The sequence below is a fragment of the Phyllobates terribilis genome, unplaced genomic scaffold (assembly GCF_046119375.1).
Source record: "Phyllobates terribilis strain yellow unplaced genomic scaffold, ASM4611937v1 Scaffold_1__5_contigs__length_1240528914, whole genome shotgun sequence".
NCBI classification, from domain to species: Eukaryota; Metazoa; Chordata; class Amphibia; order Anura; family Dendrobatidae; genus Phyllobates; species Phyllobates terribilis.
In genome coordinates, this window is record NW_027362761.1 from 1,212,644,584 (window position 1) to 1,212,671,713 (window position 27,130).

General features: G+C 42.8%; 1 protein-coding gene across 8 annotated transcripts in view; it reads right to left on the minus strand.

Annotated features, from left to right (window-relative positions):
- DYSF (dysferlin) overlaps nucleotides 1-27,130 on the minus strand; it is a 680,318-nt gene that overhangs the window by 100,995 nt on the left and 552,193 nt on the right. For 6 of the 8 annotated variants that reach the window (XM_073649582.1, XM_073649538.1, XM_073649547.1 and 3 more), the window contains 6 exons: nucleotides 20,897-20,926; nucleotides 19,788-19,814; nucleotides 16,629-16,670; nucleotides 7,557-7,664; nucleotides 5,235-5,396; nucleotides 1,650-1,815 (listed from right to left, as the gene is read on the minus strand). In XM_073649582.1, coding sequence (XP_073505683.1) covers nucleotides 1,650-1,815; nucleotides 5,235-5,396; nucleotides 7,557-7,664; nucleotides 16,629-16,670; nucleotides 19,788-19,814; nucleotides 20,897-20,926 — 535 coding nt within the window. The remainder of the gene's footprint in view (nucleotides 1-1,649; nucleotides 1,816-5,234; nucleotides 5,397-7,556; nucleotides 7,665-16,628; nucleotides 16,671-19,787; nucleotides 19,815-20,896; nucleotides 20,927-27,130) is intronic. The other 2 variants (XM_073649556.1, XM_073649573.1) reach the window with 1 other exon arrangement.

The following is a 27,130-nucleotide window of genomic DNA, read 5'->3' on the forward strand; positions in this document are numbered from 1 at the left end:
ACCCTATGAGCGGCGGCGACAGAGACCATATTTGATATGTCACTTTTTATGTGCGAGACATGTTGAAGGTTATGACAAGAGGCGAAGGGGTCGACTGGTCCAGCGGAGTCTCCAGCATCCACGAAAAGTAATGCAAGGTTTGACTTGGATTCTAGCAAATCTCAGATTCTGTTTTACTTTGCCATTTCGAAAAATGAAAAAGTTACCCCTTACTGCCACCAACTCATTGTCGCCGCACAGAGGTTGGACCTCCAATGAAACGCCATTAATGTCCTCTTTATGCTGGCCATAAATAGTTTCAGGGGCCCAGAAGCATTTAGTATAATGTTTTCTCACTCCTGGCTTCCTTCCTTGAAGGTTCCTTGAGAACACACCAGATACCTCGAAAATCTCAAGTTGGTCAAAAATCATCTGGAGTCATCAGATCAGCACTTTCCTATTAGTTAGGTGTCGGTGAATATAATACTTTATGAAGGAGATATATTTGTATGAAACTTATATCACACACATCGAAAATAGAATCAAGTGTAAAAGTTATAAGGAATTTACAAGAGATGGAACATAACTGATTCACAGAGCAGACCTCGCTTCATAAAAATCCAAAATATATCCTGTAAATCTACCAGTATTTCATCATCCCAGGCACCGGAGACGCAGAAGCCCTGATCAGGGGAAAAGACTCTAGAAAATTCAGTGTCTATGTCCTGTACCCCAAGTGTTAGTATATCAGTGTCATTATACTACACTCCAAGTATCATTACCCTGAACCCCAAGTGTCAGTGCCATTATTCTGAACCCTAAGTGTCAGAATCATTATCCTGCACCCCAAGTGACAGAGTTCTCATCTTATATCCCAAGTGTCAGTGTCATTATCATGTACCCCTCGTGTCATTATCCTGTACCCCAAGTAACAGGCTTCACTTTCATACAGACTGAACTCCGACCTAGTCTCCCGTTACATACCTGCACGCAACCTCCGATCCTCACAAGATCTCCTGCTCTACTCCCCTCTTATCTCCTCCTCCCACAACCGTATACAAGATTTCTCCCATGCTTCCCCCCTACTCTGGAACTCTCTACCCCAACACATCAGACTCTCGCCGACCGTGGAAACCTTCAAAAGGAACCTGAAGACCCACCTCTTCCGAAAAGCCTACAACCTGCAGTAACCCTGGCTCCACCATACCGCTGCACGACCAGCTCTACCCTCACCTACTGTATCCTCACCCGTCCCTTGTAGATTGTGAGCCCTCGCGGGCAGGGTCCTCGCTCCTCCTGTACCAGTCGCTGTCACATTGTGTTCAAGATTATTGTAATTGTTCTTGTATTATACCCCTTTTTCACATGTAAAGCGCCATGGAATAAATGGCGATATAACAATAAATAATAATAATAATAACTTCATCAAGTAACATAACCCTAAAACCAAAGAGGTCTGATCAAGCTCCTTTGGTTGCCACGTCTATGGACATAATTCCCATGCTGAGCGATCACCTTCAGTAAGTGTCCATGTGCTAATATCCTCTAAACACAAAACTCAATATGTCAATATCCAGGTTCATCATCACTGGAATTAGCTTCCATTAATTATTTGAAATAAGAAAAATGACTGCTTTGATTTCTTATATAAAAGGGTCTTTATCTTATACCTGCCATTCCTTCATCAATATCGACTTCCTCCAAATTGGGATCACAGTGAAACTCCTCCAACGAGTTAATGGTACATTGTCCTACTATAGGCTTTCGTCCAAACTGCCGATTATCAATCACCTTCACAATGATGGGAGGACAGTAAAGATCTTCTCTGGGTAGCCTCTAAACAACAGGGATAAAAGATATTAATTGACTTATTTCTACTTTATGAAGAACATTCTAAAACATGTCTTCTACAAAATTACATTACATTCTACATGTAAAGAATGACAACATGTGGCACAAAAATATGCTCAGAGTAGTTGTCACTTCCCTTCACATGGTCATCTTGGCAACTCATACAAACGTTATTTGTAAAGAGAGCAGAAAATAAAAACGTCTCTCAGAGTAGAGGGGGCACAGTAGAAACTTCCCACCAGAGTAGAGGGGGTAGAGGAGAAAGCTTCTCCCAGAGCAGAGGGGCAGAGAAGAAAGCTCCTCCCAGAGTAGAGGCAACCGAGAAAGCTTCTCCCAGAGTAGAGGAAGCAGAGGAGAAAGCTCCTCCCAGAGTAGAGGAGGCAACCGAGAAAGCTTCTCCCAGAGTAGAGGGAACAGAGATGAAAGCTCCTCCCAGATTAGAAGGAGCAGAGGAGAGAGCTCCTCACAGAGTAGAGGAAGCAGAGGAGAAAGCTCCTCCCAGAGTAGAGGAGGCAACCGAGAAAGCTTCTCCCAGAGTAGAGGGAACAGAGATGAAAGCTCCTCCCAGATTAGAAGGAGCAGAGGAGAGAGCTCCTCACAGAGTAGAGGAAGCAGAGGAGAAAGCTCCTCCCAGAGTAGAGGAGGCAATGGAGAAAGCTTCTCCCAGAGTAGAGGAAGCAGAGGAGAAAGCTTCTCCCAGAGTAGAGGAAGCAGAGGAGAAAGCTCCTCCCAGAGTAGAGGAGGCAACCGAGAAAGCTTCTCCCAGAGTAGAGGGAACAGAGATGAAAGCTCCTCCCAGATTAGAAGGAGCAGAGGAGAGAGCTCCTCCCAGAGTAGAGGAAGCAGAGGAGAAAGCTCCTCCCAGAGTAGAGGAGGCAACCGAGAAAGCTTCTCCCAGAGTAGAGGGAACAGAGATGAAAGCTCCTCACAGATTAGAAGGAGCAGAGGAGAGAGCTTCTCCCAGAGTAGAGGAAGCAGAGGAGAAAGCTTCGCCCAGAGTAGAGGAAGCAGAGGAGAAAGCTCCGCCCAGAGTAGAGGAAGCAGTGGAGAAAGCTCCTCCCACAGTAGAAGGAGCAGTGGAGAAAGCTCCTCCCAGAGTAGAGGAAACAGGGTAAAAAGCTCCTCCATGAGTAGAGAGAGCAGGGGAGAAAGCTCCTCCCAGAGTAGAGGGAGCAGGGGGGAAAGCTTCTACCAGAGAAGAGGGAACAGAGATGAAAGCTCTTCCCAGAGTAGAAGGAGCAGAGGAGAAAGCTCCTCCCAGAGTAAAAGGAGCAGAGAAGAAAGATTCTCCCAGAGGAGAGGGAGCAGAGGAAAAAGCTCCTCCCAGAGTGGAGGGAGCAGAGATGAAAGCTCCTCCCAAAGTAGAGGAAACAGGGGAGAAAGATCCTCCCAGAGTAGAGGGAGCAGAGGACAAAGCTCCTCCCAGAGTAGAAGGAGCAGAGGGGAAAGATTCTCCCAGAGTAGAGGAAGCAGAGATGAAAGCTCCTCCCAGAGTAGAGGCAGAAGGGGAGAAAGCTCCTCCCAGAGTAGAGGCAGAAGGGGAGAAAGCTCCTCCCAGTGTTAAAGGAGCAGAGGAGAAAGCTCCTCCCAGAGTAGAAGGAACAGAGCAGAAAGCTTCTCCCAGTTTAGAAGGAGCAGAGCAGAAAGATTCTCCCAGAGTAGGAGCAGTGGAGAAAGCTCCTCCAAGAGTTGAGGAAGCACGGAGAAAGGTGCTCCCAGAGTAGAATGAGCAGAGGAGAAAGCTCCTCCCAGAGTAGAGGGAACAGAGATGAAAGTTACTCTCAGATTAGAAGGAGCAGAGGAGAGAGCTCCTCCTAGAGTAGAGGAAGCAGAGGAGAAATCTCCTTCCAGAGTAGAGGAAGCAGAGGAGAAAGCTTCTCCCAGAGTAGAGGAAGCAGAGGAGAAAGCTCCTCCCAGAGTAGAGGAAGCAGAGGAGAAAGCTCCGCCCAGAGTAGAGGAAGCAGAGGAGAAAGCTCCTCACAAAGTAGAGGAAGCAGAGGAGAAAGCTTTGCCCAGAGTAGAGGAAGCAGAGGAGAAAGCTCCTCCCAGAGTAGAGGAAACAAAGGCGAAAGCTCCTCTCAAAGTAAAGGAAGCAGAGGAGAAAGCTCCTCCCAGAGAAGAGGAAGCAGAGGAGAAAGTTCCTTCCAGAGTAGAGGAAGCAGAGGAGAAAGCTCCTCCCAAAGTAGAGGAAGCAGAGGAGAAAGCTTTGCCCAGAGTACAGGAAGCAGAGGAGAAAGCTCCTCCCAGAGTAGAGGAAACAAAGGAGAAAGCTCCTCTCAAAGTAGAGGAAGCAGAGGAGAAAGCTCCGCCCAGAGAAGAGGAAGCAGAGGAGAAAGCTCCTCCCAAAGTAGAGGAAGCAGAGGAGAAAGCTTCGTCCAGAGTAGAGGAAGCAGAGGAGAAAGCTCCTCCCAGAGTAGAGGAAACAGAGCAGAAAGCTCCTCCCAGAGTAGAGCAAGCAGAGGAGAAAGCTCCTCCCAGAGTAGAGCAAGCAGAGGAGAAAGCTCCTCCCAGAGAAGAGGAAGCAGAGGAGAAAGCTCCTCCCAGAGAAGAGGAAGCAGAGGAGAAAGTTCCTTCCAGAGTAGAGGAAGCAGAGGAGAAAGCTCCTCCCAAAGTAGAGGAAGCAGAGGAGAAAGCTCCTCCCAAAGAAGAGGAAGTAGAGGAGAAAGCTCATCTCATAATTAGCAAAAAATATTTACCTATTGTGCAACACTGTTACATATCACAGCTGATAGAAATATAAGTGACTTGAAGCTTTTTGCCCCGCAGAATTAGTGAAACAATTATTCCTCAGATCTCAAAAAACAATATTTTTACTTATTTTCCATAATTTTGTGATAAGAGATGAATTCTGAATTTTATCAGATATTTTCCATTTTGACACTGATGCAATTGTCCGATGGGACAATTTTCAGCTTTTTTTTATATCTACTTTAATATTAGGATACATTGTAATCAAGTGGTTGATTTTTAGGGATAATTCCAAAATGTTATTATTTTATATTTTGACAGAATTAGGTAGATTGTATATTTTATACATTGCTGTTACAAAAATGAAGCTAAAAAAAAGTTTTCCCAGTCAAAGACACAGAAAATATGGCGCCTACCCACTCCAGACTCATGTCCTTCAGTCCTAGAAAGAAGGGTTCCTGCCCACTCTCGGACTATCGCGTTCTACGTGGTTGCACCAGTCCTTACAGATAATAATCCTGGTTTCCAGCTGCTGATAGACAGCTTTCATTCAGCCCCGTAATATAAGAAACACGTGCGAGCTCTCTCGCACCTCTGGAATATCGGCTTATAAAAGTAGCTGAATCCAGGCCAAGTGCGTTTTACAAGCACCTGGGCCTCTTCTTACGACTCGAGGGTCGGGGAGGAAAATCTGTTTACTGTATTAAGGCTCTTACCACTTCCATGAAGAGGACGCACACATCAAAGTTGGGATTCTTTTTGACATTTTTAATAACGCAAGACTGGATCATTTCATCGCCACACTCCACAATGAGGCTGGGGGATGTCACGCCGGCCAGCTGGTAGCTTTTAAGGTTCCTCAGACCCCATGCCAGAACCTGCCGACAGAGTGGTCGAAATCTCAGGTTTAAAAGGGTTTTATGTAATATCGGGCATCAGCTCATCATCATACCCACCGGGAGTGAGGGGGAAAGTTGTTAAATGTCTCATATAAAGTAACAAGCTGATTTAACGAGAGCACAATGAGATCAATGTATCGGGATCCGGTGATAACACATACATATATACATAATCATATATATTCATGGCTTTTCCACAATGCACCTACCGGGGAGACTAATTACTCAAAAAGCCATGTGCGATCTGATACTCCAAACACAAGGGGGAGCAGCGGTGCCCATAGATGGGATTGGGCCCATGATTGGTGATGACCTTTGGGCCAATTGTCTACCCTCCCATTTGCCAATAGTGCAATTCAGAGTTAGAAAACAAGACTGATTTGATCTAAAAGCAGCGCCACACCTGTCCGCAGGTCGTATGCAGTATTGCAGCTCAAACCTATTCACTCCATTGAAGCTAAGCTGCAATCCCAGACACAACCTCTTGGAAAGGTGTGGCAGTGTTTCGGGAAGAAAACAACCATTTTTGGACTTTTTCTGTACAATGCTTTGAACCAATAGCAATGGGAAATGGGACCTATGAGGATGGATTTCTCCTCTTCAGGGGCCCCCGGGGGATGCCTTATGGGGGTTATAGAAGGGTTGTACCATGAACAAAGTTTATCACCCAGGCAGGGAGGTGATTAATGTATGATCGGTTGGGGTCCCAGTGTGATTGGAGTGGTGGTGCGTATGCCTGCTCTATGGAAGCAGTGATTACACATGCGCACTACCATTTCCACAAAGCCATAGACGTTGATGGAGCAGTGGTCACGGATAAGCCCTACTGCTTCATTCATACAAAGACTAAGGAGCATTGTCCTCGTGATCAGTCGGGTCCCAGTGGTTGGACCCCCATCAATCATACATTTATCACCTAGCCCCATGTGAATCAGTTGCAAGGACAGATCCCTTTTCCATTTGGAGAGCGTAGGTTAGCCATACTAATGCTTGAGAATCGTACTTCCTAAATGAGCCCCTTACGTCCCGATCAGAAGGTCATTTTGACTCATTCCCCCTTCGAATATCTCAAGGTATCAATAGCATAAATGCAAATTTGTATTTTCATTATGGAGGACCCTTCGTGTTGCGTCCAGGCCACACCATGATGTAAAGAGGGGATGTGAAACTCAAATACACAATGGGCCAATATTAAAAGCTAGGACAAAGTCACAGCCAACCTTCATATTTATAAAAAAAAAAAAAGTCTACAATTGAGAAAGTTTTTTCTCATCACCAAATATAACGATGAATCTTTTCATATGGAAACAAACTCAAAGGGGACAAACTCTCAGGAACAAAGTACATTTTACTGAAAGGATCTTAGCATATTGGAATAATATAATATGTTATGTGAGAGCGGTGGCCTAATTTAAATAGGTAATAACAAAGGATAAAAAACCTTGAATAATGCAGATAATAAAGTATGATGTCAAAAAAAGTGCCCCCCAAACTTTTATGATACCCTTCACAGTGAATTCCTCCACAGTACCCTCCACATTCATGGTATGATGATCCTACTGTATCCCCCCTTAACTCCCCCGGCAAAGTATGGTGACTTCCATACAGTATAATGGGCCCCAAATAGTCCTCCATACAGAATAATGGGCCCTACATAGTCCTCCAAACAGTGTAATGGCCCCACATAGTCCTCCATACAGAATAATGGCCCCACATAGTCCTCCATACAGTATAATGGGTCCCACATAGTCCTCCATACAGTATAATGGCCCCGCATAGTCCTCCATACAGTATAATGGGCCCCACATAGTCCTCCATATAGTATAATGGGCCCCACATAGTCCTCCATACAGAATAATGAGAGATTCCTATATTTCTATGAAGCGGTCACGCTCGGGTCAGGAGACCCACAGCCAGTCCGTGCATTGGTCGGACCAATAATTTTTTCTGGACATCAGAATGTGTCCTATTGAGAAGCATATCTGCTTCTCCAGTGATGTCTGGAGACCTCAAGAAGATACATGGACGTGTATACAGTAAACCTACAAACACCTCATCTAGTGACTCCCTATAGAAAAGTGTGAGCCTTCCATATGGGATCCCTCAGCGCCCCGTGTTTGTGTATACATGAGAACTCACCTCGATAGCAGTTCTCTGCAGAATGGGCTTTATTCCTTGGGGAATCATATACACATTGGCGCTCTTCTGAGGAGGAGGATATGGCAGATCTGTATCTGTGTCCACTGTCTGGAGGGAAAGAAAACACAAAATCAAAGTTACCCCCTATAGAAGTATATTGCAGGGCGAGCACAGGACGGGACCTCATGGAGAGACTCAGAATGGGACCCCTACTGGTATAATATATACCACCATAGCTCCCAAATATGTCCCACCTGTTATTCCCAGTCTATCCCAGGAGGGTTACATGACCTGTCAGCCTATCCTCATTTTCATGGTGCACGAAGAGAGTTTTCTGCAGGTCAAATCGGCTAACGTCAACGTGCACTGAGGCTAGCCCTCTCCACTGGACCCCACAGCTGGCCCGTAGGACGCACCTTCATGAAATGTATGACTTTGATGGTGTTGACATGACCACTGGTCTGCCCTTTGATATCTCCAGCAATCTCAAAGACATTATATGGCCTGACAGAGCACAGGCAGGACCACCACTTCATTCAAGGTAGATGTGCATCTGACGATCGGCAGAGGTCCAACCGATGACTAAATTTAATGGTTATCATATGCCTTACATCTGTAAGGTGCACTGATTTTCAGTGACAAACTCCAGTACTGGGTCCCATTCCAATTTTCCACATGACAGCACCTGACCACAGTAATAAAGGGGGTTGGCTAACTGGTTATTTCAATAGCTAAGCCAGTCCCCTTCTCCGTCACAGCCAATGTACAGACAAAGAAGAAGGCTGGCTTAGCTTCTGAAATGAGCAGTCACTATGCCGAGCAATCACTTGAAACTGAGCTTGCCTGTGAGAGATGAGAGATCGTTTTTTTTGCAAAGATTTATTGCGGTTTTGAAACATTTATCACATCTGAATATTAGGTAAATCACAGCCAAGCAGTTAAGTATTTTAGGACATCATCTATTAGTACAAGACTGAAGAATTACATGCACAGAAATCACGTTCTACCATCATTACAGTGCATGTCACATACGGTCTTCATGGGATGTTTTATTAAGCTGTAAAGGGATTGGACTGAGATGTATCACTACAACCCCTGCAGAACAAATACCCTTGAACTCTATTGTTAGGTTAATCCAGGGCAGTAACTGGACAATCTGAGTACAGTTTGGCTAGTTTTATATTGTGGCACTGGTCTGGACCTTTACTTAAAGTAATGTGGACACTATGCCTTTAAGTCACTGGGCACCTTAATACAGCCCTTATAGGTAGTGGGCTAGGAAACCACCTGCATGGTTTATATGGGCATAACCTGCACAAGCGCCTCTTTGCGGGGGTCTGGGTATAGAATAGCGGAGCTTTGTCAAATCAGATGCAAAGGCTGGTAGTTAGGTACAATGTGCAACAGATCAAAGCCAGCTCAGGGGGCAGCAGTCAATAATATTACCCAACAAGGGGAAAGGGGCCAGCTAGAGACTGATGAGAAAATGAGCCTGCCTAGAAGAGACAGAGAGTGCAAGAGGGCTCTGAAAATAGCGAGTGGTTCAGACCAAACTTCAGAGGCGTGGAAAATAGCCCAAACTATATGTAACATGTATGTGTCACCTGGTGGTATAATCACCAACATCTGTGTCAAGGTCTGTCTCCTAGTATTTCCTAGTAGTATAACCACCAAGCTATGTGCCTCCAAGTAAGATAACAAACAAGCTATGTGCCTCCAAGTAAGATAACAAACAAGCTCTGTGCCTCCAATTAGTATAACAAATAAGCTCTGTACCTCCAATTAGTATAACAAACAAGCTCTGTGCCTCCAATTAGTATAACAAACAAGCTCTGTGCCTCCAATTAGTATAACAAACAAGCTATGTGCCTCCAAGTAAGATAACAAATAAGCTCTGTGCCTCCAAGTAATATAACAAACAAGCTCTGTGCCTCCAATAAGTATAACAAACAAGCTCTGTGCCTCCAATTAGTATAACAAACAAGCTGTGTGCCTCCAAGTAGTATAACAAATAAGCTCTGTGCCTCCAAGTAATATAACAAACAAGCTCTGTGCCTCCAATTAGTATAACAAACAAGCTCTGTGCCTCCAATTAGTATAACAAACAAGCTATGTGCCTCCAAGTAATATAACAAACAAGCTATGTGCCTCCAAGTAAGATAACAAATAAGCTCTGTGCCTCCAAGTAATATAACAAACAAGCTCTGTGCCTCCAATTAGTATAACAAACAAGCTCTGTGCCTCCAATTAGTATAACAAATAAGCTGTGTGCCTCCAAGTAGTATAACAAATAAGCTCTGTGCCTCCAAGTAAGATAACAAATAAGCTGTGTGCCTCCAAGTAAGATAACAAATAAGCTGTGTGCCTCCAAGTAATATAACAAACAAGCTATGTGCCTCCAAGTAAGATAACAAATAAGCTCTGTGCCTCCAATTAGTATAACAAACAAGCTCTGTGCCTCCAAGTAGTATAACAAATAAGCTATGTGCCTCCAAGTAAGATAACAAATAAGCTGTGTGCCTCCAAGTAATATAACAAACAAGCTATGTGCCTCCAAGTAAGATAACAAATAAGCTGTGTGCCTCCAATTAGTATAACAAACAAGCTCTGTGCCTCCAAGTAGTATAACAAATAAGCTCTGTGCCTCCAAGTAAGATAACAAATAAGCTGTGTGCCTCCAAGTAAGATAACAAATAAGCTGTGTGCCTCCAAGTAATATAACAAACAAGCTATGTGCCTCCAAGTAAGATAACAAATAAGCTGTGTGCCTCCAAGTAATATAACAAACAAGCTGTGTGCCTCCAAGTAGTATAACAAACAAGCTATGTGCCTCCAAGTAAGATAACAAATAAGCTGTGTGCCTCCAAGTAGTATAACAAATAAGCTCTGTGCCTCCAAGTAGTATAACAAACAAGCTCTGTGCCTCCAATTAGTATAACAAACAAGCTCTGTGCCTCCAATTAGTATAACAAATAAGCTGTGTGCCTCCAAGTAGTATAACAAATAAGCTCTGTGCCTCCAAGTAAGATAACAAATAAGCTGTGTGCCTCCAAGTAAGATAACAAATAAGCTGTGTGCCTCCAAGTAATATAACAAACAAGCTATGTGCCTCCAAGTAAGATAACAAATAAGCTCTGTGCCTCCAATTAGTATAACAAACAAGCTCTGTGCCTCCAAGTAGTATAACAAACAAGCTATGTGCCTCCAAGTAAGATAACAAATAAGCTGTGTGCCTCCAAGTAGTATAACAAATAAGCTCTGTGCCTCCAAGTAGTATAACAAACAAGCTCTGTGCCTCCAATTAGTATAACAAACAAGCTCTGTGCCTCCAATTAGTATAACAAATAAGCTGTGTGCCTCCAAGTAGTATAACAAATAAGCTCTGTGCCTCCAAGTAAGATAACAAATAAGCTGTGTGCCTCCAAGTAAGATAACAAATAAGCTGTGTGCCTCCAAGTAATATAACAAACAAGCTATGTGCCTCCAAGTAAGATAACAAATAAGCTCTGTGCCTCCAATTAGTATAACAAACAAGCTCTGTGCCTCCAAGTAGTATAACAAATAAGCTATGTGCCTCCAAGTAAGATAACAAATAAGCTGTGTGCCTCCAAGTAATATAACAAACAAGCTATGTGCCTCCAAGTAAGATAACAAATAAGCTGTGTGCCTCCAATTAGTATAACAAACAAGCTCTGTGCCTCCAAGTAGTATAACAAATAAGCTCTGTGCCTCCAAGTAAGATAACAAATAAGCTGTGTGCCTCCAAGTAAGATAACAAATAAGCTGTGTGCCTCCAAGTAATATAACAAACAAGCTATGTGCCTCCAAGTAAGATAACAAATAAGCTGTGTGCCTCCAAGTAATATAACAAACAAGCTCTGTGCCTCCAAGTAGTATAACAAACAAGCTATGTGCCTCCAAGTAAGATAACAAATAAGCTGTGTGCCTCCAAGTAGTATAACAAATAAGCTCTGTGCCTCCAAGTAAGATAACAAACAAGCTATGTGCCTCCAAGTAAGATAACAAATAAGCTGTGTGCCTCCAAGTAGTATAACAAATAAGCTCTGTGCCTCCAAGTAGTATAACAAACAAGCTCTGTGCCTCCAAGTAATATAACAAATTAGCTCTGTGCCTCCAATTAGTATAACAAACAAGCTCTGTGCCTCCAAGTAGTATAACAAATAAGCTCTGTGCCTCCAAGTAATATAACAAACTAGCTCTGTGCCTCCAAGTAATATAACAAACAAGCTCTGTGCCTCCAAGTAATATAACAAATTAGCTCTGTGCCTCCAATTAGTATAACAAACAAGCTCTGTGCCTCCAAGTAGTATAACAAATAAGCTCTGTGCCTCCAAGTAATATAACAAACAAGCTCTGTGCCTCCAAGTAATATAACAAATTAGCTCTGTGCCTCCAATTAGTATAACAAACAAGCTCTGTGCCTCCAAGTAGTATAACAAATAAACTATGTGCCTCCAAGTAATATAACAAACAAGCTCTGTGCCTCAGTAGTATAACAAACAAGCTCTGTGCCTCCAAGTAATATAACAAATTAGCTCTGTGCCTCCAATTAGTATAACAAACAAGCTCTGTGCCTCCAAGTAATATAACAAACTAGCTCTGTGCCTCCAAGTAGTATAACAAATAAACTCTGTGCCTCCAAGTAGTATAACAAATTAGCTCTGTGCCTCCACATATTATAACTAATAAGCTCTGTGCCTCCAAGTAGTATAACAAACAAGCTTTGTGGTTCCAAGTAGTATAACAAGCAAGATCTGTGTCTAAAAGTAGTGTAACAAACTAGCTCCATACCTCCAAGTAGTATAACAAATAAGCTCTGTGCCTCCAAGTAGTATAACAAACAAGCTCTGTGCCTCCAAGTATTATAACAAATAAGCTCTGTACCTCCAAATAGTATAACAAACAAGCTCTTTACCTCCAAGTAATATAACAAACAAGCTCTGTGCCTAAAAGTAGTATAACAAACTAGCTCTGTGCCTCCAAGTATTATAACAAACAAGCTCTGTGCCTCCAAGTATTATAACAAATAAGCTCTGTACCTCCAAATAGTATAACAAACAAGCTCTGTACCTCCAAGTAATATAACAAACAAGCTCTGTGCCTAAAAGTAGTATAACAAACTAGCTCTGTGCCTCCAAGTATTATAACAAACTAGCTCTGTGCCTCCAAGTAGTATAACAAATAAACTCTGTGCCTCCAAGTAGTATAACAAATTAGCTCTGTGCCTCCACATATTATAACTAATAAGCTCTGTGCCTCCAAGTAGTATAACAAACAAGCTTTGTGGTTCCAAGTAGCATAACAAGCAAGATCTGTGTCTAAAAGTAGTGTAACAAACTAGCTCCATACCTCCAAGTAGTATAACAAATAAGCTCTGTGCCTCCAAGTAGTATAACAAATAAGCTCTGTGCCTCCAAGTATTATAACAAATAAGCTCTGTACCTCCAAATAGTATAACAAACAAGCTCTTTACCTTCAAGTAATATAACAAACAAGCTCTGTGCCTAAAAGTAGTATAACAAACTAGCTCTGTGCCTCCAAGTATTATAACAAACAAGCTCTGTGCCTCCAAGTATTATAACAAATAAGCTCTGTACCTCCAAATAGTATAACAAACAAGCTCTGTACCTCCAAGTAATATAACAAACAAGCTCTGTGCCTAAAAGTAGTATAACAAACTAGCTCTGTGCCTCCAAGTATTATAACAAACTAGCTCTGTGCCTCCAAGTAGTATAACAAATAAACTCTGTGCCTCCAAGTAGTATAACAAATTAGCTCTGTGCCTCCACATATTATAACTAATAAGCTCTGTGCCTCCAAGTAGTATAACAAACAAGCTTTGTGGTTCCAAGTAGTATAACAAGCAAGATCTGTGTCTAAAAGTAGTGTAACAAACTAGCTCCATACCTCTAAGTAGTATAACAAATAAGCTCTGTGCCTCCAAGTAGTATAACAAACAAGCTCTGTGCCTCCAAGTATTATAACAAATAAGCTCTGTACCTCCAAATAGTATAACAAACAAGCTCTGTACCTCCAAGTAATATAACAAACAAGCTCTGTGCCTAAAAGTAGTATAACAAACTAGCTCTGTGCCTCCAAGTATTATAACAAACAAGCTCTGTGCCTCCAAGTAATATAACAAACAAGATCTGTACCTAAAAGTAGTGTAACAAACTAGCTCTGTGCCTGCAAGTATTATAACAAATAAGCTCTGTGCCTCCAAGTAGTATAACAAATAAGCTCTGTACCTCCAAATAGTATAACAAACAAGTTCTGTGCCTCCAAGTAATATAACAAACAAGCTCTGTGCCTAAAAGTAGTGTAACAAACTAGCTCTGTGTCTCCACGTATTATAACAAATAAGCTCTATACCTCCAAGTAGTATAACCAACAAGCTGTTTGCCTCCAAGTAGTATAACAAACCAGCTCTGTGCCTGTCACGGGTTTATCAGGTTTGATAGACAGTCGTTCTGGATCTGGCTGTAGAAGGTCGCTGCGCTTGGCTTTGCAGACACCTTCTTGATCCTTTCATCTCTGTAGTGTAGTGGTATCCTTCTTTCGCTAGGACCCAGCAGTGATCTCCACCTTCTGCTGCTAATTGACACACCCTTGCTTGATATATAAAAACCGTCAGTGTCTCCAGAGACTCGCCGGTGATAGAACTATTTTCCTCTGCTCAGGACTGGATCTCTAGCAATCGGCTAGTTTCATCTTGGAGTTTCTTGGTGGATTGTTGTCATCTTCTCTCTAGTGTCTTCTCAAAGCTAAGTGTATCCTCTTGTCTGTTTTCCTATTTTGTCTTTAGCTGCAGTGGGGGCTGACTAGTGCTCACCCCTTCCCCTCTCTACCTAGGGCCTAGCTTTAGGGTTAGTTAGGGATTACGTATCCTGCTCGGCGATAGGTGCAGAACCTATTTAGGGATGGTAGGGGAGTCAGGGTGTTGTTAGACCTGCTTAGGGGTCTCCACTTTTCCTTTCCCTAGATGTTGGGCTTCCCCCCTTTTCCCATCGTTGTACACTTGGTCTTCCCCTCACCTAGCGTGACAGTGCCTCCAAGCAATATAAAAAGAAGCTCTGTGCCTCCAAGTAATATAACAAATTAGCTCTGTGCCTCCAAGTAGTATAACAAACAAGCTCTGTGCCTCCAAGTAATATAACAAACAAGCTCTGTGCCTCCAAGCAGTATAAAAAACTAGCTCTGTGCCTCCAAGTAGTATAACAAACAAGCTCTGTGCCTCCAAGTAGTATAAAAAACTAGCTCTGTGCCTCCAAGTAGTATAACAAACAAGCTCTGTGCCTCCAAGTAGTATAAAAAACTAGCTCTGTGCCTCCAAGTAGTATAAAAAACTAGCTCTGTGCCTCCAAGTAGTATAAAAAACTAGCTCTGTGCCTCCAAGTAGTATAGCAAACAAGCTCTGTGCCTCCAAGTAGTATAAAAAACTAGCTCTGTGCCTCCAAGTAGTATAAAAAACTAGCTCTGTGCCTCCAAGTAGTATAACAAACAAGCTCTGTGCCTCCAAGTAGTATAAAAAACTAGCTCTGTGCCTCCAAGTAGTATAAAAAACTAGCTCTGTGCCTCCAAGTAGTATAGCAAACAAGCTCTGTGCCTCCAAGTAGTATAAAAAACTAGCTCTGTGCCTCCAAGTAGTATAACAAACAAGCTCTGTGCCTCCAAGTAATATAACAAACAAGCTCTGTGCCTCCAAGTAGTATAAAAAACTAGCTCTGTGCCTCCAAGTAGTATAACAAACAAGCTCTGTGCCTCCAAGTAGTATAACAAACAAGCTCTGTGCCTCCAAGTAGTATAAAAAACTAGCTCTGTGCCTCCAAGTAGTATAACAAACAAGCTCTGTGCCTCCAAGTAGTATAAAAAACTAGCTCTGTGCCTCCAAGTAGTATAAAAAACTAGCTCTGTGCCTCCAAGTAGTATAAAAAACTAGCTCTGTGCCTCCAAGTAGTATAGCAAACAAGCTCTGTGCCTCCAAGTAGTATAAAAAACTAGCTCTGTGCCTCCAAGTAGTATAAAAAACTAGCTCTGTGCCTCCAAGTAGTATAACAAACAAGCTCTGTGCCTCCAAGTAGTATAAAAAACTAGCTCTGTGCCTCCAAGTAGTATAAAAAACTAGCTCTGTGCCTCCAAGTAGTATAAAAAACTAGCTCTGTGCCTCCAAGTAGTATAAAAAACTAGCTCTGTGCCTCCAAGTAATATAGCAAACAAGCTCGGTGCTGCCAAGCAGCATAAACATCAAGATCTGTGCCACATAGTAGTATACTGAAATGGAGCTCTGCTCATGGTAGCCTGCAAGCTCAAGATAGGGCTTCTACAGACAGTTTTTGCACAAGCCACTCTATTTAGCTGGTCGAATGGAAACCCTGGCCTTTATCCTTAAATACCTGTACAGGGAGCTAGACTTATGCAGGGCCCCATGTGTTATGTTCATGGAGTGGCTGCTAGCCGGTGGAGCAAGATGGCAGAGAGAAGAGTCATAAAGCTGGGTTGTTACCTGGAGGTCAAAGTCAACACAAGGAGAAATTGTAGGAGAAAGTTCAGACATGGCCGTAACATATGTCTGACAAGATATGTGCCTCTTAGTCATTCCAGTATCTATATGGGTTCTGGAAAACTTGCCAATATTTTGAGCTGTAAATGTGTTCAAACAAACAAATATACTCTGTGGTACTACATTGCAGGTTGTCTTTATGACCTGGTCGCTGGCTACTGCTCACACTCATCTCCTGCTTCTGGTCTCATTGGATACAGAGCGTTGTATCCTCATCAGCTGAAGACCAGAGGATGATAACAGACCCAGACCAAATGTATTTCTAATTGCGGTTACCAAATAATCTATTTTTATTTCTTGGACCATCACCGGCCAAACTGTGGTCTCTTGGCACCATGATGGTGGGTCCCAAGAGTTATTCTCGATCCAACGCAAAAACCCCAGACAAATTAGTTACTGCATTAAGTCATTAACGTGAGTACTAAGCAAAAGAGAAAGGAAAGAGGAGCAGAGATCAGAAGGCTGTAAGCATATAGATAGCCATAAAGTACCCAGTCTAGAAGCTTCTCCGTGAAGAACCGAGGAACAAGCAGCTGAGCCATTTCCAAGGTGGAAGAGTGGAAAACAGATAAAAAGAAGAGAAAAGCAAAAAAACAATTATTATGAGTACTTATATAAGGCCGTTTCTATGACCCCAGTTGAGGCTCGTATAATGCCTTGCGTTTGTTTCAATGGGCAGGAAATGGGGCAGTTCAGCATTGAGGTGTACGATGGAGGCGGTAGAGTCTTTCTGAGTTGTAAATACATGACTATTGGTTTCTGCATATTTTTTTCCAATAATATGTCCAAAATATTCATCCCAGAACTCAGAAAACGCAACAAAGAAATAATTACAAATTGGCCAAAATAAATGACGAACTTGGCCAAATGTTTTGAGGTCAAGCGATGCTGACGAGTGACTGCCGGGGTCATGAAGAACAAGGGCAACTTATGGACAACTAAGGCCTACAGCACAAAATCCTCAACACCACATTAGTCCCGGTGGTGACCTTGATGGAAGACGAAGCCTCTAAAGCTCATCCATGTCTCCATTCATACTTTGGATGAAGACCACGTTCATACATTGAGTATTTGGTGAGTATTTTACTTCATTATTTGTAAGCCACAACCAGGAGTGGGTGAAAAATACAGAAGTGGTGACGTGCTTCCATACTACTTTTACTCTGATTGTTCCTCTCTTTGTTTTGGCTTTTAATCACAACTCTGCATCTTTCCTGGTAGATGTCTGACTTAATATCCCACTGCAGCCCCTGCCCGTTCAGAGTCTGCTGATTGAGGGAGGAATTGATAACATGCCGAATGCAGTGCTGGCCCAGTAGAATCGATAATGAAATCCTCGCTACTTAGCTTTATATTTCTACAATGATGTATAAAAGTGAAGCTCTGTTTCTAGGGCATAGACGACTCATAGCGGGCACAGAAAGCCATGCAGTAAGGCAACATTAATATAACTGCGTGCAATTCAGGGGAAGGCGTTCCGCTGCATCATCACACTGGTTCCGTGCCACATACAACAAAGTCAGAAAAGCCCTAAATTTCACCAAGTTTTTAACAATTTTCTAAGAAATTAGCGGCAAAAATGATTCTTTTTCTCCTATACTTGTGAAGGCTGTAGTGTTTTATCTATTTAGTACAGAGCGCTATTCTCATTTACCCGCACTTGTATAAAAGTGAGTTATCTGTATGTGGCCCCCATTTTGTGTTTTTTTCCATCTGGACAACTATTTTCCATAAGATACCAGGGTACATGTAAATCATAAGGCCACGGCCCCACTATCAGTATCCGGTCAGTATTTTTTCTCAGGAGTGGGAGCCAAAACCAGGAGTGGGTGATAAATGCAGAATTGGTGACTTGTTTCTATTATACCTTTTCTCTGATTGTTCTTCACCTGGTTTTGGCTCCAACTCCAGAGAAAAAATACTGACCGAATACTGACCAAATTCTGATAGTGGGGCCATGGCCTAAAAGTGAGTTTCTCCCACTCAAATTTCTCCTCTATGAGCCGGAGCGGAGCACCACCAAAATAAGCACCACTACAGGAGAAGACAGTGGCGGCACCAAGCCGGACAAAGTTATATCAGCTGGAATAAGGGTCAGTTTTGTTCTTTTACCTTTAAGGGACTTGATCATCTTTGGGGGAATTTGTTTCCTTATTTGCAAGTATTTTTGGATGATAAGCATTCTTGCAGTAGAACTGTTTGGACTTTGCCTTCTGCAGCCTCTAAGTATCACAGTACATAGCAAAGTGCAGAATAAGTTCTGGTCTATAAACCTTATCTTTCTTCCCATAAGCAATCTTCTCAGTTGATTTATGACCACAGCAGAGTTGAGCTAACTTTTGATACGGCCATAAATCAACCTCAGAAAATCATTCAGGAGAGAAGAAACTAAGGTTATACACTGCCGTCAGAAGGAGCTCCCTGCAGGATTCAGAGGTGGGTCATTCTGCAGTCAGCTATGTACTGTGATATATAGAGGATGTAGAAGCTATTACTATTTACTTATTTATTTACTGGGAATTGGATGTTTCGCCCCCAGCAGTTCGCCCCCGGGTATATTTCGCCCCTGCACATTTCGGCCCCAGCATTTGGCCCCCAGGATGTTTTGCCCCGCACATCTCACCCCCACACATATCGCCCCCAGTTCGCCCCCGTGCGGGGGCGAAATGTGCGGGGGCGAATCTTCCTGGGGGCGAAATGATAGGGGCGAAATGTGTGGGGACGAAATGTACCTGGGGGCGAACTGCTGGAGGCAAATTGCTGGGTGTGAACTGGTGGGGGCGAAACTTCCTATAACCTTATTTACTATAGATAAATGCTCATTTGCTGTATTTTTTTCTTGGGTTTTGTCTGTGAATGTGCTCTTACACTGCACGTATACCAACTTGCATGGACTGGTGTCTGAACAGTAGGGCCCCCATCCTGCTTTTCCCTAATTCACATTGAGGTCGGCTTACACAACATAAGGTTTTGATACTACAGACAGGATAGGACTGTCGCGATGGGTTCACCTTGTCGTGGTAGGATGGCTTTTATGCTTTTTTTAATCAAAATAACATTAACTAAGTTCCCTATGTTATACACATGTACTATTACTATTTACTTATTCTAGGGTATATGCTCAAATCATTGATCTTTTCTTTGGTTTTGTCTGTGAAATGGCCACAGTGTGAACGTGCTCTTACCAACTTAAGCTCCGACTCATTATTTCGGTTTTCATAGAGAATGTAGAAGCCGAACGCTCAAAAAATTTTTTTTTATAAAGCCCAAATTAAAAAAAAACATGTTTTTATGTAAAAAAAAAAAAAAATGCAATCAAAGACATCCATGGGCTTCGTACTTATGATTATGGGCAATGGTGGCTCAGTAAACAAGAAATGTCTGAACAGGGATGCTTGGAAAAGTTTCAAAAACATATATCTAGTTGGAATCTCAAGGGAAAAAATCTAGATGCACAGTGGATTGGCCCCTACTTAGGTATCGATGACCTATACTTTGGTTATGACATCATTTTAGGAATGGTCGGTGGACCCGCAATCAATTGTTTGCGGCATCCACCAAATTAAACAGTGTATGGACTCTAGGGGTAAATATCTGAAGAATAGTACAAGCAGAAGAAGAGGAGACATAGCACTTATCAGAGGTCTCACCTCCCCGAGGACACCGGAGACTTCTCCCTGATGAAAAACAAGATCAGCACTTATAACATGTAAGTAATCTTAAATAATGCACATAACTATGTAAGGAAAATCGAACACAGAATAAAGCAGTTTTGGCACACGCATGGACTTTGCTGCAGGTTTTGTAGTTGACTTTCGGAAAAAAATACTGCAATTTTGCCGTATTTGCTATGTGACCAGCTACGCTAAGGAAATGTGCACATGACGTCTTGTTCAGGTGGGTACGCTCCACAACCCACCTGATCAAGATCTCAATAAATGTAATAAAAAATGAAAATGCACAAATTATTATGCAAATTGGATTTAAGTGTCATAAAGATGTAATTTTTTTCTTTTTCCCATTACTCATGGGTGGTTTGTGTTTCAGGGTCTTTGGATCACTGAAAGCAATCTCAACCACCTGTGATCATTAGTTTTCAAGCTCAGCCCAATTATAGGAAAAAAAGACTTAAGAAGGACGTTCCACGTTACTGAACAGCCACAGGTTTCAAGCAATATGGGAAAGAAAAAGGATCTCTCTGATGCTGAAAAGGTGTCACATAGTGCAATGTCTTGGACAAGTTATGTAAACATTAGATATTTCACGAAAACTAAAGTGTAATCGTCGTACTGTGAAGAGATTTGTGGCTGATACAGAGCCCAGATGGGTTTGTGCAGATAAAGGCATAATGAGGAAGGTTTCTGCCAGAAAAATTCATCGGAATAAGAGAGCAGCTGCTAAAATATCATTACAAAGCAGCAAACTCAACTTCAAATTCAACAAATGACCATTTTCAGTTCTTTACAACCTATAAAATGTTTGGAAACTCTGAGTTTTTTTGTCTTTAAAGAAATCCTGTTATCATTGGGAAAAAAAAAACTAAAAAAACGTCAAAGACAACACTTCAAGAAAAACACCGCCGGCTTTTTCCTGAAGAGTCTTCCTGTAGCAAAATTTGCCAGGTAAGCCGGAGTCTAAAAGACATTCATGGCACCTACCCTTATGGTAAAGACAAAAGTTTCCCATCTGATAACTACTAGCACTAGAGTCTGAAAGTAGTAAGGAGCAGATAGACGGAAGGTGACAACATATGACATACCTCGAGTCCTGGGATGTGGTGTAGAGCCGGCTGCAAAGGATGAGATAAATAACATTTAGGATATTTCTCCATACAGCTTCTGTATTTAGCAGCAGATTGTATAAAAGTCTTATGACCCATGACCCTCTACAGAATCTGATTTATGACCAGTTCTCTAGTGTTGGGGGCTCCATGAAAGATTCAGGCCAGAGACAGATTTCAGTTTAGACAGCATTAAATTAGACGACGCAGAAGCTGCACCAAAACGATCATGGTGGTTCAAGCCGTGTCATAGATTTGGTGCATCTCATTAAACTTTGATCTGTAAAGGACACCAGTTATGAAGTTGCAAAAAGTAGACAATTCCTTGACCTTTTTAAGAGCTTTCTAATAGAACGCGAAAATTTTCTAAAATATATGAATGTATGAGAAATTCTCCTTTATCATTCTCATTATCTACAAGGAAAAGGACTCTTTTCTTCATGTGACTATGCAACATTCTCCTTAAAAGAAAGCTACATTTTTCACATGGAACTGTAATGAAGTTTTACCAACAGGAAACCAAAACACCCACAGATTAGTCATATTCTTATTCACAGAAGACAAGCCTTATTCTCAACCACTGAAGATCATCCATAGTATCATTCTGAGATCAGCCATATTCTCATCCATGAAAGATCAGTCATGTTTTCATCCAGAGAAGATCAGCTATGTTCTCATCCAGAGAAGACCAGCCATATCCTCATCCACAGAAGACCAGCCATATCCTCATCCACAGAAGACCAGCCATATCCTCATCCACAGAAGACCAGCCATGTCCTCATCCACAGAAGACCAGCCATATCCTCATCCACAGAAGACCAGCCATATCCTCATCCACAGAAGACCAGCCATATCCTCATCCACAGAAGACCAGCCATATCCTCATCCACAGAAGACCAGCCATATCCTTATCCACAGAAGACCAGCCATATCTTCATCCACAGAAGACCAGCCATATCCTCATCCAGAGAAGACCAGCCATATCCTCATCCACAGAAGACCAGCCATATCCTCATCCACAGAAGACCAGCCATATCCTCATCCACAGAAGACCAGCCATATCCTCATCCACAGAAGACCAGCCATATCCTCATCCACAGAAGACCAGCCATATTCTAATCCGATAAAGACCAATTATATTCTCATCAAATGATGACCTCATCAAATGATGATTCTCCTCCACAGAAGTCAACTTATCATTCACAAGTGATTAGCCAGATCTTCATCGACAGAAGACCAGCTATATTCTCATCCACACAAGATCAGCCATATACTGATCCACAAAGGACCTGCCATATTCTCATCCAATGAAGACCATTCATATTCTAATCTAAAGATGACCAGCCATAGAAGACGAGTCATATTATCATTAAAAAAGTCAACTCATACCAAATTCTAAGAATGTTCATCATTTGAAACGTGTCTGGTTACATAGTTACATAGTTAGTAAAGCCGAATAAAGACTTGCGTCCATCAAGTTCGACCTGTTAGTTCTGTAATTGCTAAAGTTGATCCAGAGGAGGGCAAAAACCCCAAATGATTTGGCCAATCTTCACCTGAGGAAAAATTCCCTCCCGACTCTGAAACCAGCAGTCAGAATAAATCCCTGTATCAACCTACTATTTTATTTTATTTTTAAGTATATGCTGAAATCTGCCTGGTATCTAGAAATGCATCCAGTCCCCGCTTGAACTGGTTTAGTGAATCCGACATTACCGTCTCCTCACTCAGTGAATTCCATATTCTCACTGCTCTTACCGTAAAGAACCCCTTCCTATGCTGGTGCTGAAACCTTTTCTCTTCCAGTCTTAGTGAGTGCCCTCTTGTTACCGTAATATCCCTCCTTTTGAACAAATCCCGGGCAAGGTCTCTATACTGTCCCCTAACATATTTGTACACATTTATTATGTCCCCCCTCAACCTTCTCTTTTCCAGGCTGAATAGTCCTAGTTTTGCAAACCTCTCTGGGTATTGCAGTCCCTCCATTCCCCTTATTAATTTTGTTGCCCTCCTTTGTACCTTTTCAAGCTCATTTATATCCTTTCTATATATTGGGGCCCATAACTGAGCACAGTATTCCAAGTGTGGTCTGACCAGAGCTTTGTACAGTGGAAGAACAATGTTCTCCTCCTTTGCAGCTATACCTCTTCTGATACATCCCATTACCCTGTTTGCCCTTACAGCAGCCGCCTGACTTTGGGCACTCCAATTTAGTTTGCTATCAATCAAGATGCCCAAGTCCTTCTCCATCTCTGAATTCCCCAATGATTTCCCATTCAGTGAGTACTGGTGACTTCCATTTCTCCTTCCCATATGTATGACCTTACATTTCTCCTCGTTAAACCTCATTTGCCATTTAATGCTCCACCTACCCAGCTTATCCAAATCCCTCTGTAGGTCTGCACTGTCCTCTTTTGTATTAATTGTTTTACATAACTTTGTGTCATCTGCAAATATTGATATTTTACTATTTATCCCGTTGACTATGTCGTTAATAAAGATATTAAATAACATTGGGCCTAGTACAGACCCCTGTGGTACCCCACTAGTGACGCTTACCCAATCTGAGTATATTCCATTTATAACCACCCTCTGCCTTCTATCCTTTAGCCAGTTAGCTACCCACTTGCAGACATTTTCCCCCAGCCCCATCATTCTCATTTTGTATACCAACCTATTATGTGGCACGCTATCGAACGCTTTTGAGAAGTCGAGATACACGACATCCACTGGTTCCCCCTGATCTACTCGAGAGCTCACCTCCTCGTAGAAGTCAATCAGGTTTGTTTGGCAGGAGCGATTCCTCATGAATCCATGTTGGTTCGGGATTAAAAGATTATTAGCATCAAGATGCTCCGTAATTGCCTCTTTAATGAAGCTTTCAAAAATTTTGCCCACAACGGACGTCAGACTCACCAGCCGATAGTTTCCGTCGTCTCTTTTCGCTCCCTTTTTGAATATTGGCACTACATTCGCCTGTCGCCAATCAAGTGGCACAGACCCAGTCTCAACAGAGTCCTTAAATATAAGATATAACGGTCTGTCTATCACATGACTTAGTTCCCTTAGTACCCGTGGGTGTATGCCATCAGGTCCTGGTGATTTGTTTATTTTAATGTTACTGAGGCGTTTCTGTACCCCAGCTTGGGTTAGATTTGTCATACTTAGTGGAGGATTAAGCTTGTCACTTCTCATTTCTCCTGTTAGTTCGATTTCCTTTGTGAAAGTTGTCGAAAAAAATTTATTTAATAGATTAGCTTTATCCTCATCTTTCTCTATGATTTTGCCTTCCTCACTTTTTATCGGTCCAATATTATCCAATTTAATCCTTTTACTATTTATATACGTAAAGAACAGTTTGGGATTTGATCTACTTTCCCTAGCAATACGTCTCTCTGTTTCCTCCTTCCTTGTTTTTTACAGGTTCTCGTTTTTTCCTTGTAACACATTAGTGCCTCCTTGCTGTTTTCCTGTTTTAATCTCTTGAATGCCTCTTTTTTGCTATTTAACGCCCCTTTTACGTTCTTATTCAACCATATTGGTTTCCTCTTATTTCTGGCCCTTTTATTCCCATACGGTATATACCTCTCGCACTGAGTATTCAGAATTATTTTGAAGGTTTCCCATTTACTATTCGTATTTCCTTGATTAAGAACTTTGTCCCAGTCAATAAGTTGAAGGTTTTCTTTCAGCTGATCAAACTTCGCCCTCCTAAAGTTTAATGTTTTTGTTGTTCCCTTATTGATAACCCTACTGAAGGGCATTTTGAAATTGATAATATTATGATCGCTATTACCTAGGTGCCCCCCTATCTGTACCTCAGTTATTCTATCAGGCCTATTAGTCAATATTAAGTCCTACACGGCCTTCCCTCTCGTTGGTTCCTGCACTAGTTGGGAGAGATAATTATCCTTGATATTTGTCAAGAACCTTTTTCCTTTCTGCGATCTACAGGTTTCTGTTTCCCAGTCAATATCCGGGTAGTTGAAGTCCCCCATTACAATCACTTCATTATGTTTTGCTACTTTGTCTATTTGTCCTAATAGCAGTTTTTTGGCCTCTGTCCTCAGTTTACCTCTTTCATTGTGAGGTTTCTTTTTTCTGTTTGAGAACCAATATTTTTACATTTTTATGTGTTTTTTAATTATCTGCAATAAAAGAATATGTTTAAACATACCATTTCATCATGAATTTGAAGCTAGATCAAACCCATTCTTTTCTCCATCATTAACAAGTGACCAGCCATATTCTCATTAGGAGAAGACCAGCTATTGTGTCATTCATGAAGACCAACTATATCGTCATCTACAGAAGGCCAGCCATATTCTTATTCAATGAAGACCAATCATATTCTAATCCAATGATGACCAGCCATATTGTCATTCACAGAAAACTAGTCATGTTATCGTTCAAAAGAGATCAGCCATATCTTCATCCACAGAGGACCAGCAATATTCTCACCCGCACAAGCTCAGCCATGTACTAATCCATAAAGTACCTGCCATATTCTCAACCAATGAAGACCATTAATATTCTCACCCAATCATGACCAGCCATATTCTCATCCAAAGAAGATAAATAATGTTATCATTAACAAGTGACCAGCCATATTCTCGTTAGGAGAAGACAAGCTATTGTGTCATTCACAGAAGACAAGCTATATCATCTCCAGAAGACCAGCCAAAGTCTCATCCACAGAAGATCAACCATATTTTGATCCACAGAATATCAACTATATTCTCATCCACAAAAGAATAGTCATATTCTCTTGCACAGACCAGCCATATTCTCTTACTGAGATCAGTCAAATTGTCATCCACAGAAAATCACCGTAGCGTCGGCGTCCCTGCCTCCTGCTAGGCAGGGACGCTGTTCCCCTCACCTCTCCACTCCGTGCCCGGCGTCCTCCTCCCGCTCTGCTGGCAGCGCGCGCTGCTTCCCGGCCACTGTGCTTAGGGCGCGCGCGCTCCCCCTCTCTTAAAGGGGCCGCGCGCGCCGTCCTAAGGAGTCCCCGGCCAATGGCCGGAGGACCTCACCATATATAAGGCACCTCCTCCAAAATGGAGGTGCCCGAGCAATGTTGTTGCAAAGCCTTCACTCTGCTTCAGCCCTCAGGTCCCGTTGCCAGTTACCTGCCAGTCACCTGCCAGATTCCTGCTTGATACCTGCCTGATATCCACTTACCTGCTTGCAAGCCTGCGGTCCGACGGTCTGCCTTCCGACACCTGTCAGTCTGTCTATGGACCAGCCTGCCCGCTCACCTGGGAGCGCTCACCTGCTACCTGCCTGCTAGCCTACCTGGAGGCTCTGCCGTCACTTGCCGTGACCACCTGCCAGTCCAGAGACTCTTACCCGCTCACCTGGGAGCGCTCACCTGCTACCTGCCTGCTAGCCTACCTGGAGGCTCTGCCGTCACTTGCCGTGACCACCTGCCAGTCCAGAGACTCTTGCCCGCTCACCTGGGAGCGCTCACCTGCTACCTGCCTGCTAGCCTACCTGGAGGCTCTGCCGTCACTTGCCGTGACCACCTGCCTGTCCAGAGACTCCTGCCCGCTCACCTGGGAGCGCTCACCTGCTACCTGCCTGCTAGCCTACCTGGAGGCTCTGCCGTCACTTGCCGTGACCACCTGCCTGTCCAGAGACTCTTGCCCGCTCACCTGGGAGCGCTCACCTGCTACCTGCCTGCTAGCCTACCTGGAGGCTCTGCCGTCACTTGCCGTGACCACCTGCCTGTCCAGAGACTCTTGCCCGCTCACCTGGGAGCGTCCACCTGCTACCTGTCTGCTAGTCTACCCAGAGACTGTCCCTGTCACTTGCCGTGACTACCAGCCCTTCTACCCAGAGACTGTCCTTGTCACTTGCCGTGAGTACCTGCCCGTCTTCCCTGGGAGCCACCCGCTTCCTCACAAGGACCGCCCCCTTGTAGAGTTGCTCAGAGCTTCCGCCTCCCAGACCGGTTACAATCACCTATAGTCTCATCCAGTGAAGACAAGACATATTCTCATCCAGAGAAGACCAGTCATATTCTTATCCACAGAAGACAAGCTATATTTCATCTACGGAAAATCATCCATACTCTCACTCTGTGAAGACAAGACATATTCTCATCCACAGAAGACCAGCCATATCTCATTCACAGAAAATCATCCATCCTCTCACCCAGTGAAGACCAGCCATATTCTGATCTACAGAAGGTCAGTCATATTCTCATCC